The sequence below is a fragment of the Elgaria multicarinata genome, chromosome 1 (genome assembly GCF_023053635.1).
Source record: "Elgaria multicarinata webbii isolate HBS135686 ecotype San Diego chromosome 1, rElgMul1.1.pri, whole genome shotgun sequence".
Taxonomy (NCBI): Eukaryota; Metazoa; Chordata; class Lepidosauria; order Squamata; family Anguidae; genus Elgaria; species Elgaria multicarinata.
In genome coordinates, this window is record NC_086171.1 from 3020425 (window position 1) to 3043088 (window position 22664).

Here is a 22664-nt window from a genome sequence, read left to right on the forward strand (position 1 = left end):
ACGAAACGCTTCCCCATCTGCCACGAGAGATTTTACGCACGCCTGTGAGGCCTGGGATTTTCCAAGACCTCCCAGCAGAATCAAGACACTAGCTCAGCCTTCCTCAACCTGGGGCGCTCCAGATGTGTTGGACTGCACCTCCCAGAATGCCCCAGCCAGCCGAGCTGGCTGGGGCATTCTGGGAGTTGTAGTCCAACACATCTGGAGTGCCCCAGGTTGAAGAAGGCTGCCCTAGTGCAAGTCATAGAGAAACTGACAAGGGATGGAACGATCTTCTTAACCCAGCTCACACTAAGCTGGGCTTTTGGGGGGGGGGGGGGGAGAAGACCAGCTGCACAACGCAGCCACTAAGATGCGGCTCTGTCTCTACCAGCTGGGCCACCTGTAGCCAAACCAGCTTAAGTGCACAGCCACGTAGAGGTGGGGGGTGGATTTCTGCCCAGCCTCTTCTGCACAACCGAAGGGGCTGCCGCCCTGCATCTCTGCTGTGGTGAAACGTTTAAACGGGGGCCTTCTCCTGACTCAGATGTTGTCGCCACTGGTCTGCTCCATCTCTAGCATTTCCAACGAGGGGAAATTGAATGGCAAGGGACTCGGACGCTCAGCGGGAGTTAGTGGCTGTGACCATGTCAGTGGAGGGTGTGGCAAGGTGAGGACACATCAAGTGAAGCCAGGAAGGGACCGTGGGGAGGGGAAGGAAGTGCTTGTTGGCCTCAGAACCCACCACACAGCACAGCACAATGCAGCCCGACCATATAAAATGAGCTAAAGCGAGGTATGGCCTGAATTGGAACAACTCCTTGACTTGGTTCCGGACTACAAGCCCCAGCTCTAGGAGGAGGGGGTGGGGAGCACAACCGTTCTGGCCGTTCCACCACACTCGGGTCATGCTGGTGTATAACTTTCCGTCTCTTAATTGCTGTTCCAGGCAAAGACCAACACGGTTCAGACCATGATTTCAGCTTGCCTTCAGCATCCTGGCTGTTTTATACCCTCCATCAGAAGCTATACATGTTTCGGGTCCGGATTACACAGTTCCTCTTCCCAAGAACTTCGTAGGGCATCCATTGGGGCTCAGCTCTTCCTTTGCTAAACCGACAGATTTGCTCCAAGAAACTCTGCAGGAGACACTTATCATCTGCATCAACCTGGCAAGGGCCAGACCACTGATTCCACTATACACCCGATTCAGAAACTGTTACTGCAGTCAATTCTTTGAAATTATTTATCTAGACACTTTGAAGTCCTAACAATTACTTAGGTTTCCTTTCCTTAGAGCATGAGCTTTTTTCGCCAGGACGTTTTCAAAGTGATTGCTCCATCCACAGGGGCCAGAAACCTCTCTCAGCCTCTCACGCTGAAGTATGGGGGAAACAATACTGACTGACCTTATGGGGTGTTATAAGAATTACTGAGTGCCTGTGAGGTGCTTTGAATACCCTGGAAGTGCTATTGAAGGGGCATTATTCTACCCTCTCTCCATCCCCGGGAGAAAGCCAAAAGCTTCGGAGGCACTACCCTGCCCTAAGCCTGAGCTGGGGGAAGCGGAGCTGCATTTCACGGGCAACCGTGTCCGTTTTCTGCCTGCCAATTTCCAGACCTGCATGGCAGCAGCGCCCAAGAAAATGGCTTCCCACCTAACATTATTCTTGCAGCAGAGACGTGCCGTTAAGGCAAAGGAGGCTCACAGGCGACTCTCCAATCACAGCCGCTTTTCAACCTGACAAGTAACGCGGCAGAGACCACTGGGATGCGGTGGGGAGCCCCACTAAGAACATGGATTAAACATTTGGGCATTCCAGTCAGCAGGACAGGGGAGGGCAGACGGCGACAACAACAAAAATATTGCTTTTGGGGAGGCAGTTAGAGAAATATAGCTTGGAACTCACAGAGGCTAAAGCAGGAAAAAAACACACATGGTGAAGCGTGACCTACATAGGGGAAGGGAAAGCTTAAAGCAAGAAAAAAAGGAAAGGGGGAAAAAAAACCCTAACGGCAGATGTTTCAGGAGGGAAGGTGGAAAGGTTCACTACCGCAAGAGGCAGCCTACTGAAAAAATCCTTCCACGTTTAGCTCTTTTCCTCACCAGCCTCTGAAGACACACGATACAGCATTGCTCTTGCATAGGCAGTAGGACACAGACGTGGTCTTTGGGTTCAGGGGGACGCCTGAGCGTGGACAGGCCCCGGGGGGGCTGTCCTGACCCATTTATTGACGGCTCTCCCCTGTTAACAGCTGCTGATCACTTTCTGTGAAGAGGAGGCGGACGAGCAGAAGGGTTTGGCGCTCCCGGATCAGCCCGTGGCCCAGCCTCAACGTTCAACGAGGCGCTTGGGGGGTTCTGTTTATTTAAAACATTTCCATCCTGCCTTTCCAGCGCTCACTCTTGATTTGCAAAAAACAAATCATTAATAAAACAAATGAATATTAAATCAGAACACTTAGCGCTGTTCCTCAGTGCACAAAATACTTACAAACATGCTTTCTTTAATCTTTACACTCCTCCGTGGTAATCTCATTCTGCTGCTGATGCTGAGGGATAGTCGCTTAAAGTCACCCCATGGGTTTATAGCTGCAGTGAACTGGGGGGTAGTTCACAGGTCTCACGCTTGGCCAATACAATGCCCCCCCCCTCCCCATCCGATCCTCAGAGGAAGGAAAGCAGCTGGCTAACAACTATATCTTACCCCACCGGTGATACTCTTGAGTAGTGCTGTGCGTGAAGCTCTCTGTACAAATGCAAATGTGTCTGCTGAAGCAGGGAGAGTGTGCAAACCAGAGGAGCTCCTGCCTGCAGGGAAACGCGGAGCTGCTTGACATGCCTACACTGGGCGACGCCCCCCCCCCCCCCCAATTATGAATGGATCCAGCAAAGTATTGAGTATTGCGTCCAGTTCTGGGCTCCACAATTCAAGAAGGACACAGACAAGCTGGAGCGTGTTCAGAGGAGGACAACCAGGATGATCAGGGGTCAGGAAACAAAGCCCTATGAAGAGAGACTGAAAGAACTGGGCAGGTTTAGCCTGGAGAAGAGAGGATTGAGGGGAGACACGATAGCACTCTTCAAAGACTTGAAAGGTTGTCACACAGAGGAGGGCCAGGATCTCTTCTCGATCCTCCCAGAGTGCAGGACACGGAATAACGGGCTCAAGTTAAAGGAAGCCAGATTCCAGCTGGATATCCGGAAAAACTTCCTGACTGTTAGAGCAGTGCGACAATGGAACCAGTTACCTAGGGAGGTGGTGGGCTCTCCCACACTAGAGGCCTTCGAGAGGCAGCTGGACAACCATCTGTGGGTCATGCTTTCGGGTGGATTCCTGCATTGAGCAGGGGGTTGGCCTTGATGGCCTTATAGGCCCCTTCCAGCTCTGCTATTCTATGATTCTATGAAAGCAGGATTGGAAGCTTAACACCGCCAGCCAAGCTCCAGAATCTGCCCTTTCTGCAGCATGTCCTCCCCAGGAGACCCACAGAATCGCAGAGCCAGGCCCTGAATAATTAAGCAGAGCAGCTAATTTAGCACTGAGTCTCGCGCTCCCCACTCTGCCTGCCGGCTGCATTTCCGTCACTTCTCTCCATCACAATGAGCTGTTCTCTGCCGGTCAGAGAGGCACCAAGTCAGACTCCCCACCCACCTCCTAAATGCCCTGTGGGGGTTATTTTCTGGGCCACGACCAACCGGACACGAGTCCTGGAGGCTCCGGCTGCAGCTTCTTCTGCACACACAACATAGCAGGCAACGTTAACTGGCAAGACCAATGATGCCGTGGACAAAGAACAGACTAAGCGGCACGCCAAGACCACACTGGCTACCTTCAAATATTTATGCCTCTTAAATAAAACATCGCTGTCAGGAGTTACCAGGTCCTGAAACCCAGCCGAGTGTCTCCCACCCACATAAAAAGCCTCCGCAGTTCAACGTGGGTAAAGCAGCCTTCCTCAACCTTGCGTCTTGCAGATGCATTGGACTGCAACGTCCATCATCCCCAGCCAACGTGGCCAATGGGAATGACTGGGGAAGGCTGGGTTAAAACATCCTCTGGCATCCACAGCACAGCTGATGCCCCCGGCCTAACTCCAGCATCGACGCCTTTTTGCAGGGCCTGCTTTTAACCGCCGGTGCTAAAGTTGAGCTCAGGGAAACCACCCCAAAATCGCTACCTGCAGCAGCAACCAGGCTTGGCCTGAAGTGGTTGCACTGTACCTGTGGGCCACATTGCAGGACTCCGTGTCATGCTTGCAGCAAAGGACTGTGGAACACAACTTTGTCTGACTCTTCTGCCAAGACTCGTGTTCATGCATGGGTTATTTCGCGGCTGGACTACTGTAACCTTCTTCTGACTGGCCTTCCTTCTTACATCAGTTCATTGGTTTCTATTCACCACTCTGCTGCTAAGGTCATCTTCTTGGCTCGCCGCTCCGACCATGTTACTCCACTTCTGAAATCTCCTCACTGGCTTCCAATTCACCCCAGAATCCAAAATAAGCTTCTCCTGTTGACTTTCAAAGCTTCTCACAGTCTGGCTCCTTCTTATCTTTCTTCTCTCATCTCACCCTATTGCCCCCATCGAGCTCTTCGTTCATCGAACGCCATGTTTCTTACCCGCCCAAGGGCCCCCACTTCTCTTGCTCTGCTGCGTCCATTTTCTCTCGCTGCCCCTTCGGCCTGGAATTCTCTTCCAGAGCATTTGCGGATCACGAATTCAATTACTGTTTTGAAACCTCAATTGAAAACTTTTCTTTTATTCTACAGCTTTTAGAACTTGACTTTGTTCTTACTTTCACACTGTTGGTTTTATTGTCCCCTGAGCCTGTTTGGTGTGTTCCCTTCCCTTTCTCATTGTTTTATTATGATTTTATTAGAATGTAAGCCTGTGTGGCAGGGTGTTGTTGCTTTTATTCTTTTACTTTGTACAGCACCATGTACACTGATGGTGCTATATAAATAAATACTACTACTACTACTAACTCCCAACTGCCTGGATCCAAAGACTGCAGGCCAGCAGCCTCCGTGAGATCACATGCTTCTTTACAAATTGCTTGGGTTGCTTCTGAAGTTGGGGGCCTGTGTTGGTGACAACTTATAGTATGGCACAAGGCAAACTTCCTTGCCTGCCGTTGTGTCAATGGTTTCCCCCCCACAGTTGCTCCATAAGCCAATCTTCAGATGATTCTAGTACTGATGCGTCATCTTGCCTCTTGGATTCCAAATTGAGAGGTGCAAAAAACTATTTCAACCAGCTAAAAAGACGAAGTTCAAGTTAAAATGTAAAATGCTTGGGCAAATGAAAAGGTTTTAACCTGGTGCCAAAAAGGCTACCTCTCATGGAAGGATATTCTGGAGACAGGGTGCCACCACAGAGAGGGCCCCCTCTGGAAACAAAGCCCTATCAAGAGAGACTGAAAGAACTGGGCAGGTTTAGCCTGGAGAAGAGAAGATGGAGGGGAGACATGAGAGCACTCTTCAAATACTTAAAAGGTTGTCACACAGAGGAGGGCCAGGATCTCTTCTCCATCCTCCCAGAGTGCAGGACACGGAATAACGGGCTCAAGTTAAAGGAAGCCAGATTCCAGCTGGACATCAGGAAAAACTTCCTGACTGTTAGAGCAGTACGACAATGGAACCAGTGACCTAGGGAGGTGGTGGGCTCTCCCACTCTCGAGGCCTTCAAGAGGCAGCTGGACAACCCTCTGTCAGGGATGCTTTCGGGTGGATTCCTGCATTGAGCAGGGGGCTGGACTCGATGGCCTTGTAGGCCCCTTCCAACTCTGCTATTCTATGATTCATTTGCAGATGATAAATGTATTTCGTTCACAGCTGGAATATACAGAAGGGCCTCCTCTGATGATCTTAACGCACAGGCAGGTTGATACGGCAGAAGGTGGCCTTCAGATATTCAAGCCCCAAACTAATTAGGGATTTAGTCTCTGGTTTAGTGCTTTTCTGTTTGAGACTATGAAAACCTTGGTGCTAGGAAGTCTGCAATATGGTTTAAAGTAAAATTGCCCCACTGTTTGCTGATGGAAGGGTGCAAGAGATCTCCCCCGTTAGGCAAGCCGACCCCACATACTAGATTTGGAAGAGAGGAGAGCTCCACTTCTGTTTGTCACCTAATCCGCTGTGACATTGGGATGGGGCACTTCTTTTGAGTTTTAACTAGCTGACTGATATTCGTATGCCAGTGAAGCAGGTCTTCTGGGAAGTGTCATTCAGTGATTCAGATGAGTTTGCGGCACACCTGCTGTAACAATGTGGAAGGATCTCCCAAGATTACGTGGTACAATGCGAACTCAGAAAGCTTTGAACCGGTTCTGTAAAAGGACTGGTTTGCTCTACACTCCCTCGCTCTGCCAGTTGCTGCTTCTTGACCTCCAGCTTATCCAGCGTCTGCTCTCTGCATCCTCTTGCCTGTGTAGGCTGAGCTTGTGTGTCACCTGTTCACCTGGAAAGAGACTGCCAGAAAGAGGTACGGCTTGCCTGGCTGGTGGGTTTCTGAAAGAGTGATCCAGACAGCCTGATGGGACGCTACTAGCAGTGATTTAGCTGTGACTTGGAAGCCTTCACAACTGTCCCTAAATAGGGTCGTCCATTGAGGGAAGAGAACGGGGAGGCCTGAAGGAAGAAAGCACAAGAGGGCACCACCCCACTTGAACTCCTCCCTTGGCTTTGTGGCGGCATGATAGAGGTCGTGCGCCTCTTCCCCAGACTCTTCCCAGCAGCCATTACCCAGCAGGCTTGGCGCTGCCTCTTGGTGACACATGAAAAGCAGCACTGTTAACCCAGCAGAGCATGAAAGGAAGGGTTAAGCAGAACGCTGCTGATGTGACAGGCAGGACAGAGCTCAGGAGAAAGTGACTTTAAAACACTTACTGGCCAAAAATAAAATAATAGCTTTCAATCCAAAGTAATATCCTGAGTCTGACTCATCTGCTTCTTGCCATCCTGCCTTCCCAGAGCACCAAGAGTGAAAACAGCACTAGGTGTAAGCCACAAGGCAATGGGTGGATTTGGCCACTGTCTTAGTTTCGGTATCTTGTTCAGTATTACTGGGGAGATGGCCTGAATCAGGATAGAGGTCCCCCCATTAAGTGTTTCCCCCCCAACCCCTACTGGTGGGCCTCTGCTAGAATCATAGAATAGCAGAGTTGGAAGGGGCCTACAAGGCCATCGAGTCCAACCCGCTGCTCAATGCAGGAATCCACCCTGAAGCATCCCTGACAGAGGGTTGTCCAGCTGCCTCTTGAAGGCCTCTAGTGTGGGAGAGCCCACAACCTCCCTAGGTAACTGGTTCCATTGTCGTACTGCTCTAACAGTCAGGAAGTTTTTCCTGATGTCCAGCTGGAATCTGGCTTCCTTTAACTTGAGCCTGTTATTCCGTGTCCTGTAGTCTGGGAGGATCGAGAATTGGGTGGAGGGACTGTTCACAAGTGTAGGAAGGCAGATCCCATCCATAGACTCATAGAATGGCAGAGTTGGAAGGGGCCTACAAGGCCATCGAGTCCAACCCCCTGCTCAATGCAGGAATCCACCCTAAAGCATCCCTGACAGAGGGTTGTCCAGCTGCCCCTCTTGAAGGCCTCTGGTGTGGGAGAGCCCACAACCTCACCAGGCAACTGATTCCATTGTCGTACTGCTCTAACAGTCAGGAAGTTTTTCTGTTCAGCTGCGTGCTGCAACATGGGGAACTCTGTTCCTTTTCCTCAGCCAGCAGTGCCCTGTCTTTCCACTGCTGAAAAGCAGGGCCAGGATTCATTAGGCCCACTCCTAATGAGTTGTGCTGAGCTGTGCATGTCCATGAGCGTGTTCAGATCCTAACTTTTCCATGCATTTAGGGAGTCCCGTAGTGTAGGAGAAGGAGGTGCACAGAAAGAAAGCTGTTTTGATTGGTCTGTTCACAGAAAGTACCCGTTGCCATATGACCAGAGTCTTAGGAACCGTCTTTCTGTTTTCTACGCAGAACGTTAGCAATCCCAGCAAAACGAGCAGAAGCGAATGAACCTGTAATTGGGCAAAATGGGTTCTTCGAATCACTTTTGAAAGCCTTGCTGTTGGAGCGAGCAACAAAGCTTGCCTGACAGCAAGAAAACCCACACGCACATGAGCGCATGGCGGTTGCTACAAGACTAGAGTTGGCGTTAGCAAGTAGTTGGGACGCATAACTGAAGGAATTGTTTGTCATGAGGGAACTTTGGAAGGGAAGTTCGGAGCCCTTCTGCCCAGTCAGGGTGGGTGGGTCTTTCAGAGGATTTGTCGAGATTCGCTCCTAATTGGACGACTAACCCTTGGTCTCCAGAACCAGCTTATTATTAAACAGTGAAGGGTTCCTTTATGAGCTTTATTTCTCCTGGGCAAGATGGGCATCTTTCACGTACGGAGGTCACGTATAAAGTGTTGATACAAGCAGACATATTTAGTTTTTTACAGCCAAACTGGCTTCCCTTCTGGATGCTAGTAGGCCTGCCCCCAACCCCAGAATGTCTTGTGTGCATTCCGTATCGAGCTATTTCTGCTGGATGCAGTAATCACATGGTGGCATTTGGTGTTCCTGGTTGTCTGGCAATAACTTCCAGAACTACTTTTCCTGGACAAATACTTGTACATGGGAATATTAGAATAATCCTTTGCTTTGGAGTACTGTTTTGGTATTTCCTTAGCCAAGTCAGAACAGGGCAATTTGTTCTTGATAACAAATCCACTGGTTAGACTGCAGTGGTTCCCAATTGGTGGTCCGTGGACCCCAGGGGGTCCACGTAACCCACCCAGGGGGTCCGTGGCACCACCCACATAATAACCATTCATTTCTGGAGACCAGTGATGATGAATTCCTACCAGAAGTAAAATATAACATCCCTGAGCACCTGCGTGATTTAGCGACTAGCTTCAGAGATTACTTCCCTGCACCTAATCCTGAAAGCTCATGGAAAAGGAATCCTTTTGAATGTGGTGATGTACAACTAACAACTCTCTCTGCGGAAGAGCAAGATGCACTTGCTGACGTGACTTGTGATGGTTCATTGAAATCATTTTTCAAAGAATATAGACTGGACCAATTCTGGGTGAAGGTATTTCCTGATTATAAGAAGTTAGGTGAAAAAAGCTTTGAAACATCTAGCTCCCTTTTGTTCCACATATCTTTGTGAACAAACATTTTCGACATTTTGTTATAGGAAGAACAAGCATAGAAATTGGCTCAATGTTGATCCAGTTTTGAGATTAAAAGTAGGAAATATTGAACCGGATGTGGAAGGGATTGTTCGGGACAAAAAGAGGCATGATTTCTCCCATCACATTTAGGTTTAGTAGCTGCTAGACATGTCATAATTTGTTCAATTGTAAAGTAGATGTTAGTAAAATTAAATTCATCTTTATATTCCTAACTAAATCATTGTCATTTTTGCGTGGTAATATCACAAATTTTATGGTCTTTTTTTTAGTATACCTAAAATCCTTTGCTTATTAGGGGCTACCCCTTTTCTCCAAAAAAATCGCTTCGCACAGGTAACTACCATAGAGATAACACATTTTTCAAAACTAGGAGGTCCATGGCTTGGCATTTGAAAAACAAGGGGTCCGCATACTTAGCTAACTGGGACCCACTGGGTTAAAGGCTTACTCACACAGTTCATTTGTAGTTGCAATCGTGAACAGAGACCCGTCACAATTTCTCCATAGTATTCACATATTACACTTCTAAGTTCAAGCCCCTTACTACCCTGCCAGGGAGTTGATGTTGGCTTAAAGCTGTTCACTGAAGAGAAATTAGTAACTAGAATGCATAAAAGGTGTGGGTGGGTGGCCAGACGCCTCATTTACTGATACCACCACATACTAAAGCACAGCCTGTGAACAGAGCTAGTTACAGTAAACCGAAAACTGACACGCATGGTTGCAAGTATATTCCCTTATAAGTCTTCACTTATGCTGGGCAGGAAGGCGCTCGCCCACCCCTTGAGGCTGGCACTTAGCACAGGGACTGCCCACGGGGGCTAGGGTGGCAGCTCCTGCTTTCTAACGCTCTAGAACAGCCTTCCTCAACCTGGGGTGCTCCAGATGTGCTGGCTGGGGCATTCTGGGAGTTGTAGTCCAAGACATCTGAAGTGCCCCAGGTTGAGGAAGGGCTGCTCTAGGAGGATCTGTGAAAATCCAGGACTCATATGTGTGATAGCATAAAAGACGACTCAAAGATAACTACTTATAGGTAATCAACCTCTCTTAAGAACTGGTTAAGTATTCTGGTCTGTAGCTCTCCTTTTTTAAAAACTGTATTTATTTTTACTATTTTTATAGTAACAATTTATAGAATCATAGAATAGCAGAGCTGGAAGGGGCCTACAAGGCCATCGAGTCCAACCCCCTGCTCAATGCAGGAATCCACCCTAAAGCATCCCTGACAGAGGGTTGTCCAGCTGCCTCTTGAAGCCCTCGAGTGTGAGAGAGCCCACAACCTCCCTAGGTCACTGGTTCCATTGTCGTACGTCACTGGTTCCATTGTCGTACTGCTCTAACAGTCAAGAAGTTTTTCCTGATGTCCAGCTGGAATCTGGCTTCTTTTAACTTGAGCCTGTTATTACGTTATCTGACTTTTTCCCTGAAATCCTCTTTTGGATGAAAGTGTGGACTATACATTTTAAAAATAAATCAATAAAACTTGCAAAAAGTTGATGGCCAACCTTTCAGCTGAGATCTTAAGGGGAGATGAAAGCAAGTCTCTCTCTCTCTCTCTCTCTCTCAAAAAAAGGGGGAGGGGGTTCTGGCAGGCAGGCAGAGTGTAGTCAAACAAAAACTAAACATACGTCAGCAATTAATAATTTCTATTGCATTTCCAACCTACAAACATCTTTGCAACCTATATCGATCATTCTTTCGACATTGCTCTGAGGAACATACTTGTCACCACCACTCATCGGGACAATCACAGACTACCATTAAGTCTGTGCCAGTAATTCAGGGAAAGAAGGTTGTTAACAGGGCCTTTCCCCGACTATGCCTTCACTCCATGTTTTAATTAGTTTTGCTAGAGGACTCGTTTTTGATAGAGCTGTGACTACTGGGGTACTGGAGCAAAAGAGGTTGAACGAAATAAATCCATCCAGCTCAATCGCTCACACTTCCCGACATCACAAACCGGAAAGCGCAGCGCAACTGATGAGAAGAGACAGGCCTGAAAATGTAACACCACACAAGTGTTCATCAGAAAGAAGTGCGCGCTCAACAAGTTACCTCCTCTGCCCGTATCTCACACCTGCTACTGCCCCCTCAAAATGGGCTCCTCACCTTGCGATGGTGCTCTTTGCCGCCTCCACATTTTAACTAGTCGAAAGCACATCCTTCTCCTTATCCAGATCCCAGACTTCAACTTCCTATAAAATCCACTCCTATATTGCCTACTCCTGCAACCCCTAAAGCTCTGTTCATCTTTCTTTTTGGAGAATAAAGCTGTTTTAGTCTCTAGAGCAGCCTTCCTCAACCTGGGGCGCTCCAGATGTGTTGGACTACAACTCCCAGAATGCCCCAGCCAGCAGAGCTGGCTGGGGCATTCTGGGAGTTGTAGTCCAACACATCTGGAGCGCCCCAGGTTGAGGAAGGCTGCTCTAGAGGTCTGCAACAAATGAGCATGCTTAATTTCAGCCCAAAGAATCCTAGCAACACAAAGCAGTCTGGAACACTTGCATGCAAGCCACTCTCAGGATAACATCTCATGCTGTGGTCCACGTAAGCTTATGCCACGATATATCGGTTAGTCTTTGATTTCTGAGAGCAACTTCGTTAGAAAGCAATAATTGTGAAGGTGTCCCATAAAAAAAAAAAGGGTTGTCATTTAGAATACATTACTGACCGTAGATGATTTAAAAGAGAACAAATTTATGAATACTTGTGGGACTGTAGGCCCGTGTTTCCTAGTGCTTTAACCCAACTTTCCCCAAGCTGGTGCCTTCCAGATGTGTTGGGCTGCAACTCCCATCGTCCCCACCCAGCATGGACATTGGGGGAGGCTGCTTTAGATCTAGGATTTTAATGGTGTGTGGCCTAGGAACAGTAAAGGACATCCTCGGGTCCATTATGTAGCTGCTTGAGAACGTCCAGATCTCACGGGTGGGGGCTTCAGCGTGCAGCACGGCCATTCCTTTATGGCTCAATTCTTTATGGCCCAATTCTTGCACAGGTTTTGCCCTAGTGGGTTGCGCGCAAGTGAGCCCTGCTTTGAATACACCCACACTGAAAAGCGAATAGGGCTAGCATTGGATACAATCCAAGGAGACAAATCCTGGGGAGAAAATGAAAAACCGTTGACAGAACAATCATGCAATTATCTCAGTTTCTGGGGAGCCCATCGTACCAGCACAGATCCGGCTCCCGTTTAACTCTCCCCAAGAGATGAGGGAGTTTCCCAGCCCTTACCTGTCTGTGTGGGGTGAGGAGGGGGCATTTGGTGGTGCATCAGGGCATAGGGAGGAGGTTGCTGGTGGGACATCAAGCCTGGATGATTGGCTGTTCCGAGAGGGTTCATGCCAGGGCCGCTGGAATGCTGGTGCGACTGTTGAGCATTCTGGCTGTGCTGCTGCTGTTCCAGTTGCTGGCGTGCTCGTAACTCCGCGTACTTTAGCTGCTCCATGTGGAAGTTCTGGCGCTCTGTCAGCAGCTGCTGCCTCTGCTGCTCCAGCTACAGAAAGAGGAACGAGATTCTCATCGTAAAGGTATCAATTCATGCGAAGCCATGCCAGCCCATCACGCCTTCCTTCCACTTCTTGAAGATCGCTTACAAAAAGGGCCTAGGAACGTCCTCCGGTCAGGCAGAGGCTGGCTTTTACATTCAGTACTCATAAGTACACTTTAAGAGGGGAGAGGAAAAAGGATAGCCCAAGTACGATTCATTTGATGTCCAGGGCACAACGCCGATCCCAGGGGCCCCGCCTCATGAGCACTGAAGGCATTTGCCACGGGGAAAGGCTGCTTCAAAGTGGCCTCCGCGCTGCAAGGGTCAGACTGCCTGACCCAAGGTGGGACATTCTCTGCTGCACCATGAAAGTGCAAATGCTATGTGCCAGACAAGGGCAGCCAAATCTGACCACGAGATAGTTAAGTGCGACTCGAAAAAGTAAAGCAGATCTGCTTAGCTTGCACAATTCCTGGATTTTAAATAATTTCAATATTGCCCTCATCGTCATTATCATCCATAAGGATAACAAATGGTAGACAAGTGGGCTAAAAGTGTGTGGGGGGGGGAGGGGGCAGAGAAGAACAACTCAGTGGAAAGACAATGACTAGATACTCCCCTGCGTAGCCTCCACATTTTCTCTGATGCTTCATGAATACAGAAAACACACCGCACACAAGGTAATGTTGCATCAAGTGATCCTGGACTTTGCTCATGCAAAATGAAACCCCCAATATATGGAAAAGGCACAAGCTAGGTCCAAACTCATCCTTTATTCAACTGAAATTCGGCCCTGGTTAGGCCTCGTCTAGAGTATTGCATCCAGTTCTGGGCTCCGCAATTCAAGAAGGACGCAGACAAGCTTTTAAAACTTGATTTTGTTCTGACTTTTGTACTGCCTGTTTGGTGCATTCTCTTCCCCTCCTTATTGTTTTATTATGATTTTATTAGAATGCAAGCCTATGCGGCGGGGTCTTGTTATTTATTGTTTTATTTATTTTATTGTGAACTGCCCAGAGAGCTTCGGCTATTGGGCGGTATAAAAATGAAATAAATAAATAAATAAATAAATAAATTTTACTCTGTACAGCACCATGTACATTGATGGTGCTATATAAATAAATAAATAAATAAATAAATAAATAAATAAATAAATAATAATCTGGAGCGTGTTCAGAGGAGGGCAACCAGGATGATCAGGGGTCTGGAAACAAAGCCCTATGAAGAGAGACTGAAAGAACTGGGCAGGTCTAGCCTGGAGAAGAGAAGATTGAGGGGAGACACGATAGCACTCTTCAAAGACTTCAAAGGTTGTCACACAGAGGAAGGCCAGGATCTCTTCTCGATCCTCCCAGAGTGCAGGACACGGAATAACGGGCTCAAGTTAAAGGAAGCCAGATTCCAGCTGGACATCAGGGAAAACGTCCTGACTGTTAGAGCAGTATGACAATGGAATCAGTTCCCTAGGGAGGTGGTGGGCCCTCCCACACTAGAGGCGCCTTCAAGAGGCAGCTGGACAACCATCTGTCAGGGATGCTTTCGGGTGGATTCCTGCATTGAGCAGGGGGTTGGACTCGATGGCCTTTTAGGCCCCTTCCAACTCTGCGATTCTATGATTCTATGAAATAACGGCCCATGGAATTCCTGTGCAAAATGTGTGTTGGATCTCAGTCTGTGTTCAAATTCATTGGGTGGCTTTTATACAAGTAAAAGAGGATCCTGCCATGGAAAATACTAACAAAGCGAGATAGCGGTTTTGTGAAGCACCGCACCTGTTAAAAGGATAAAGGAATTGTAAAAGAACAAAACCCTCCCGTATCACAGCCAACTATACATTAATGCACGCTGTCACAATTTCTGGATTAACAAGGCTCTTATTTATGCAATCTTGACTTGAGCACAATTAGGGTTGACAGCGCTAAAATGGCTTTGGTTTATACATTAAATCATGTTATGTATAAACCCGTCGCCTTCCCTCCTCTGCTCCCCACTTCCCAACAGCAAGGGAGGAAGCAACCCTTTATTATGGTATGAAAAGGGTCCAGGCAACTAACACACAACACAAAACGGAAGCTATATTTTTAGCCCGTAGGAGCTTTGTGGAGGGAAACGGGCAAACGTCTCTGGAAGGGGAAGGCTTTTTCTTTTAAACGGGGAAGAATGGAAGGCATGAGCATGTGGGCGAGGGGTGGCTGCGGCAGAGTCTTCCCCTTAACGAGAAGGGAATCCAGGGACAGCCTCCCCCTTAGCAACAGCCCTTTCCTTATCTGCCAATCGGCAAACGGTTTTGTTTGCATCCAGGCAGCTGGTGGGGGTGGGCACAGCACACGCGTATCCTCAGCTCCTCCGCTGGGCGGTTCGAGAAAAGGAAAAAACACACACCCCTCCTTCCGCTGCATAGCTGGGGCCGAAGAATGCCATTTGTCACACTCTTATCATTGATACGTACGACAAATGCCAGCAGGGAAATGTGGGTTTCGTTCAACTCACCTGTGAGGGGACCGGACAGGAGGACCTAGAAACGTCGATGGTTCGGTATCCTGGCAGCTCATCTCCCTTAAGCATCGCCTGGCCCGCCCTTCAAAGGAAGGGCGCTGTCGCTGTCACTGTCACAACCAGGGAAGGAGAATTCTTCCCAACGGGCCCACGGACAGCTATTAGCTTGGCCCATGTGGTGTTCCGCTGCAGCACTGCTGGTCTTCCCAGTCCAGGGAAAACTGGCTTGCTGGGTTTATTGTGGGGTGTCCGGAGAAAGGGGAGCTACTAGTCTTTAGCCCAGGATGCTTGCCATGCTTTGACCTCGTTCCTCAGCACCAAACCAGCAGCAGGAGGAGGAGCCACCCTGTGGGCAAGCCCTTACAACATCCGAACAGACAAGCGAAACGACCAATAGGCTGAATCTCAACCTTCTCAAAATGGAGGGAGATTTCCCCAACAGGACACACGCTCCTCCTTGCCCCTTTAGCGTTTGGGGCTGCTTGCCCTCTGGCTAGCTGGGGTCTACAGCAGGGATGCACCCACAGTGGAAAGGAAGGACGGGGGTGGGGGCGCGCTGGCTGGTGGGGAGCCCTGTAGTACCCAACTATGCTGACAACATGCCGTGGCCCTCACTTGCACCCTCTGGCCATCTCACCAAAGCCCGAGTAGGCACCTCTCCAAAGCCATTTCAGGGACCCATTCAGGCTGGCATTTGGAAGTTAGGCGCGCATGTGTACGACCAAGTTTCTAATTTATTAGCACTCACAAAACTGCAGTTAACATAAGAAGAGCCATGCTGGATCAGACCAAGGGTCCATCTAGTCATAGAATCATAGAATAGCAGAGTTGGAAGGGGCCTACAAGGCCATCGAGTCCAACCCCCTGCTCAGTGCAGGAATCCACCCTAAAGCATCCCTGACAGAGGGTTGTCCAGCTGCCTCTTGAAGGCCTCTAGTGTGGGAGAGTCCATTGCTCTGTTTCCATGGTGGCCAACTAGATGCCTTCAGGAAGCTCTGAAGCAGAACATGAGTGCAAAAGCACCCTCCCAGCCAGGTTCCACAGCAACTGGTATACAGAGGCATACTGCCTCCCATACTGGAGGTAGCATATAGCCATTATGACCAGTAGCCATTGACAGCCTTCTCCTCTAGAAATTTATTTATCTATCCCCTTTTACTGCCATCCAAATTTGTGGCCACCGCTACATCTTGCGGTAGCAGATTCCACAGCACTGTGTGAAGAAGTCCTTTCTTTTATTTGCCCCAATCAGCTTCAATGAATGAGCCTGAGTCCTGGTATTACGAGAGGGCAAGAAAAGCTTCTATCTACTTCCTCCATGCCATGTATAATTTTATACATCACTATCATGTCCTCTCTTACCCAGCCCAAAATGCTGTGCGACCTTCCTTCATAGGGGAATTGCTCCAGCCTCCTTGATCCTTTTGGCTGCCCTTTTCTACACTTGTTCCAACTCTACAATATCCCTTTCGTGCTGCAATGACCTGAACTGTACACAGTGATCCAACTGTGGTCGGACTACAGATTTTATATAAAAAGGCATTACGATATTGTCTTTATTTTTCATTCCCTTCCTAATGAACTCCCTTCCTAATTTTTCATTCCCTTTTATTTTTCATTCCCTTCCTAATGAACTCCAACATGGAATTTGCATACTGGGTCAAAAATTTCATTGAGAGCTGTTCACTGCAATCCCAAGATCTCTTTCCTGGTCAGTCCCTACCAGCTCAGATCCTAAGAACATAAACGGTCAGGGTGTTTTTTTCTGCTTACGCGGAACCACATTTGCCATTTTAGTGGCAAATCCCCCAATGTGAAGAGATCCTTTTGGAGCTTTTTGCTGTTCCATTGTGTTTTAATCTCCCTAAATAATTTATTGTTGTGAACAAACTTGGCCACCTCACTGCTCACCCCTAACTCCAGATCATTTATGATAAAGTTAAAAGCACAGGTTCCAATACAGACCTTTGGGGGACCCCACTGTTTATATCCTCCATTGCGAGAAATGACCATTTATTCCTACTCTGTCTGCTTCCTCTTTTTTTAACCAGTTACCCATCTATGAGAGAACCTCTCCTCTTATCTCATGACTACAAAGGCCTAATCTACACAAAGCAAGATATTGCACTACGAAAGCAGAATATAAAAAGCAAGAGCCACACTGCTGCTTTATAGCGGTATTGAAGTGCACTGACAACTGTTGGGGTGCACTGACACTTACCAAATACTGCCTTCATACCACTATATCGTGCTTGGTGTGGCTCCTGCCTTTTATATACTGCTTTCATAATAAAATATCCTGCTTGGTGTAGATTAGGCCAAAGTTTGCTTAGCAGTCTTTCACAGGGAACTTTGTCTAAAGCCTTTGTCTACTGGATCACCTGTATCCACATGCTTGTTGACTCTTTCAAAGAACTCTAAAAAGACTTTCCCTTGCAGAAGCCATGTTGATTCTTCTTCAGCAAGACCTGTCCTTAGATATACTTGATAATTTTATCTTTAATAATACTTTTTACTAAATTACCCAGAACAGGCGTTAAGCTAACCAGCCTACAATTTTTCAGATCCCCCCCATTATCCCTTCTTAAAAACTGATTTGCACTGGCCACTCTCGAGTCCTCGGGTACAAAGGCTGATCTTAAGGATATGTTACATGTTTTTTAGAAGATCAGCAATCTCACATTTGGGTTCCTTAAGAACTCACAGATGGATGACATCTGGACCTGTGCTTGTTTTCAATATATCAATAACATCTAGAACTGAAGCTCTAGTCACCACTGTTTGCCTCAGCTCCTCAAAACCTTATGTTGTATTGTAGATGAACCCTGGGAGTTCAGAAAAAGAGGCTTGACCAGCAGGAAGGCTGTCTGGGAGCCAAAACAGCACACCCCATTTTGCACCGTCTTGGGATTCCTCATTTCTCAAAACTTACTCTAGTTTATCATATGACACAAGCGAAGGACAGTACACAAATACACATTGTCGTAAGGTTGCAGGATCGGTTGAGGAAATCACTCCATAAATATTCATGAAAACATATGCTTAAAAGAAGTCCTCATCTTCTACAGGAAAGATATATACTGATACGTATGATCCAAAAGCAAGCAGTTACCAGCAAGCTTCAGGAGAGATGAAGGATAGAGGACATAGGAGGTTTGCTGTGCACCTGAACCAGCTTCACTGGTACTTGGGTTTAATTCTGATTTAATCTATTTTTATCCTGCCTTTCTGCCATCATGCAATTCAAGTGGCACATACAAGAGGGTTAAAGGGGGTCTCCCATCCAGGAAGTGACCAGACTCACACCTGCTTCAGCAACGTGGCTGCATCATTTGCCCTCAAGGCCATATTCTGGGACTCAAAAATAAAACTTGTATTTGGACACGGATGAAGAGCTAATATGAACAGAGCCCCCAAATCCCAACGCTCCAGAGCTTCCAGAGGAGGGTATGCATTTAAATAAACTGCGCGCGCCCAGTCTTACCGCCTCTTTTTCTCTGTCCATGATTGTTTCCAGCTCCTCAAAATGACGGAGTTTGATCTCCAGTTTCTTCATTTGTGTTTCCACCAGAAGGGCTACCAAGGACTTGATCTTCCTTTCCTCAACTGCTGCCAGATGCTGAGGGGAAAACACACACATTTTATCTACATGCAGACTAGACAATTAAGTGCTCTGCAGTCTCAAACAAACAGAAAAAGCAGCCTAGATGTTTCATTTATACAAAAATATATATTATGCTTTCATCTTTTAACCTGACAACATTAACCCGAAGTCTTATTGGCAGGGCCTTCTTGGAGACAGCAGCCCAAGCTGTGGAACTCCCCTCTGGTAAGAGATCTAGCTGTCCAGCGCAATGCAGTCATTTAGACATGTAGGTTTGTGCAAGCTTTTGGACTGCAGGCAAGTGCTTTGTTTTCCTGGTTGATTGTGTTGATAGTTCTGTGATGTTGTGCGAGATATCTGTGATTTTGCTGTTACAGTTTTAATGCTGATGATGTGTGAGTCTCCATTTTATGTAGGTTGCTAGCCATGCTTGGCTCTTTTGTGAGGAAGGGTGTGATACAAATCAAATAAATAAATAAATGGTCTGATTTTGCTTTCAAGTCCTTTGAAAATGTGAACAAGCTGATACTGAAACTGTATTCGGATGCAAAGGGCGAGGCAGGTGGGAAGGCTTATATCCATGTTATCTATGGTGCTGCTGCAGTATTTGCCAGGGGAACTGTTTAATGCCAAGATTTCACAGTGGGCAAAAGCAGCCATAGGCATAACGTCTTCAACCAGAGGTACTGACCTATAGGCTACCGAATAATTGAATCTGAAACTATATAACTACTTTAAGCCGGAGGTTATTACAACAAAGGGGTCTATTAGATTTACACTAATGTAATAACTACTTATTCCTATGTTACCTCAAATTGAATCATTCATGTTAGCACATCCTGAAGGGTGATTCTGACACTCAAGCTATGATTACGAGGCCTTCTGCCATAGTTGTTGAGCTGACCTGGCATTATTGGGATACATTTTGATAAAAACATGACTGGCTCACATCCCAGACACCAAGGCAGAGCTTGCTAAAGGACACAAACCTTTCCAGACATTTCTAATGTAATTCAAGAGGAAGACTGGTTGCCCTACAGTTCTGTTTTGGAGTGTGCAGGTCCTAACTGCACGAAATGACTCCATCGTTTATGAGCTCAGAGTACATTTGTCATTATGGAGTTCAAAGCCAGTGCACAAGCCAAACCTCCTTTTCTCCAACAGCATCTGTCTTCAACTTGCAATGAAAAGGAAGCTTAGCTAGAGCAGGAACTCCCCGCCCCCACTGAATTTAATCCCCATTTGCCTGTATGAGGCCCATCAGTTTGCAAAGGACAGAAGCCTGGCAACTTGTCTTTATACAAAGGCCTTCTCCTCAATCTAGAAGGGGTCCCACTGATTAGACAAGGCTTTAGAGATGGTAGATTTGAGGAGCAAGCAAGTAGGTGTTGCCTAGGGTGACCATATGAAAAGGAGGACAGGGCTCCTGTATCTTTAACTGTAATGTAGAAGAGGGAATTTCAGCAGGTGTCAATTGAAGAGGGTAAAATTCTCTCTTCATCAACACAGTTAAAGCTGCAGAAGCCCTGCCCTCTTTTGTAACTGGCCACTCTACTATAGCTAGTGTAGCTTTAACTGTTGTGATGAAGAGGGAATTTCACCCACTTCAATTGACACCTGCTGCAATTCCCTTTTCTACGTTACTGTTAAAGATACAGGAGCCCTGTCCTCCTTTTCATATGGTCACCCTAGTGTTGCCTCCCTCAAGCCGGGCTGCAAGCATGCCTAAGCTTAAATGCTAGATACCGCCACATTAAGACTGGCCTTTGCCGAAATTGCTTGAACGTGCTTTTTTGCCACAGATTTTACCATCTTGCCTCCTTAGTTTTCAGTTTAAAAAAGGAATGCACATTCACTTGGTGGCAATGTAAGACAGGGCCTTCTCAGTGGCTGGCTCCCTCTTTGTTGTCCTTTCCCAAGCAGGCAAAGACATTCGTATTCAAGCAGGCCTTCGGCCTGTAAGCTGGTCTGTTGGGTTGGGCGCTGTTGTCATTCTGTTCTTGAGCTTTAAGTGTGTTGTTTTATTATTATTTTAAACAAAGTTTTTATTTTAAAAAATGTTTTAGTTCTCATGCTTGCTGGCTGCCTTGAGTGCCATTTGCCCGGTGGGAAGGCAGGGTATAAATTAGTGAAATAATAAATAAATCATACTGCCATTTTGTGAAGATGTCACCATGGGAGAATAAAGTGACTGGCAAATACAGGGCAACCCAACTTTTTAAGGAAGCAGAACCCAAGAAGCCGACACTGGGACTGGTGCCTGAAGTTTGGGGGGAAGTTTGGGGTGGGAGGCGCTCTGTTCATTAGCTTGGAAACCAGAAAACTCAGAATGGAACAGGAGAAGAATTGTAATTTTGTAGACAGCACTGAAGCACAGACAAATCAGGAGATTTCTGCTCCTGTTGTGTAAGTACTACACAAGAGTTTCCTCCAGCCACAGAGTGGGATGTGTTAACCTCCTCCTAAGTGGCTGTTAATGGGCTTGTGAGGAAGGAATGCTCAGCTCAATTCTTGAGTCTTCAAACTGCCGAAAGAAACAGCCCATCAAACACTGAAAACGAAGCTGACAAACCTTCTGGAAGGGCTCTTTCAGTGTGCCTTTTAGTAAGCCTACAATAGCAGCCTTAAAGTATTCAGAAGGAAAGAAATTTCACTTAACAATTACATTCGTACAGCTGAGGCTGAGGCACACAAACGGCGCATTTTGAGGCACAAGAAATAGGAACGAGCCCCAACAACGGTGTCATTTTAGAAGCATTCTCTGAACAGCACCGGAAATCAGATGCAGTGGAAATCAGATGCAGAGGACAAACCTTGGCTTTGGTGGCGGCTGAGGCCAGAGCAGCAGCTGCGGCCGTCGCAACGTTCCCTTCCGAGATTTCGTGCTCCACTCTCTTTTTCCCAGCGTCGCCTTCCTTGTCTTTGCGAATATCAAGGTTCTCCTTGTTCTCTTCTGCCTCCTTCTCATCTAAACAAAATGCTCCCAGTTAGCCTCACATATCGCTTTGTTACCACAGGGGTCGTTATCACCGCATCCTGATAATTTGGGTAGCATTCAAATTCTAGCGCGAAACACACTTTCAACTTCATTGTCAAAAATATACCACTCTCTTGTATGCCCTCGTTAGACAATCTAAGGAAATAGACAGTTTGTGACTCTCTCTCCGTTGGCTCTAATTTTTTTTTTTTTAAAAGAACACATTGTGTTCATTGTGCCCTTTCAAAATGCTCCCTTCCAACTGAGAAAGTCAGTCAGTCACTTATAGGTTAAAGTATAATATTCTTCCTGTATAATATTGCCAGGATTCGACCATTTTTGTCTGTCTCTTCTGCCAAGACTCTCGTTCACGCACTGGTTATCTCTCGGTTGGACTACTGCAACCTCCTCCTCTCTGGCCTCCCCTCGTCTCACATCAGTCCGCTGGTCTCTGTCCACCACTCTGCCGCTAAGATCATCTTCCTGGCCCGCCGCTCTGACCATGTCACTCCGCTTCTGAAATCTCTTCATTGGCTCCCAATTCATTCCAGAATCCAATATAAACTTCTCCTTTTGACCTTCAAAGCTCTTCACGGTCTAGCTCCTGCCTATCTCTCCTCTCTCATCTCACACTATTGCCCCGCTCGTGCTCTTCGCTCCTCTGATGCCATGCTTCTTGCCTGCCCAAGGGTCTCTACTTCCCTTGCTCGGCTTCGTCCATTTTCCTCTGCTGCCCCTCATGCCTGGAATGCTCTTCCAGAACACCTGAGAACTACCAACTCAATCACAGCTTTTAAAACACAGCTAAAAACTTTTCTTTTCCCTATAGCTTTTAAACTTTGAGTTTGTTCTGACTCTATACTGTTAGCTTCACCCTTCCCGGTGCCTGTTTACACTTCCCTGTGCCTGTTTGCATTCTCTTTCCCTTCTT

The 22664-nt window shown here is 47.2% G+C and overlaps 1 protein-coding gene across 1 annotated transcript in view; it reads right to left on the reverse strand.

Annotated features, from left to right (window-relative positions):
- The window catches only part of SMARCC1 (SWI/SNF related, matrix associated, actin dependent regulator of chromatin subfamily c member 1), a 131023-nt gene that overhangs the window by 11171 nt on the left and 97188 nt on the right, over positions 1–22664 (reverse strand). Inside the window, exons 24-26 of the mRNA XM_063122327.1 lie at positions 21570–21724; positions 18637–18771; positions 12401–12662 (exon numbers count right to left, since the gene is read on the reverse strand). Coding sequence (XP_062978397.1) covers positions 12401–12662; positions 18637–18771; positions 21570–21724 — 552 coding nt within the window. The remainder of the gene's footprint in view (positions 1–12400; positions 12663–18636; positions 18772–21569; positions 21725–22664) is intronic.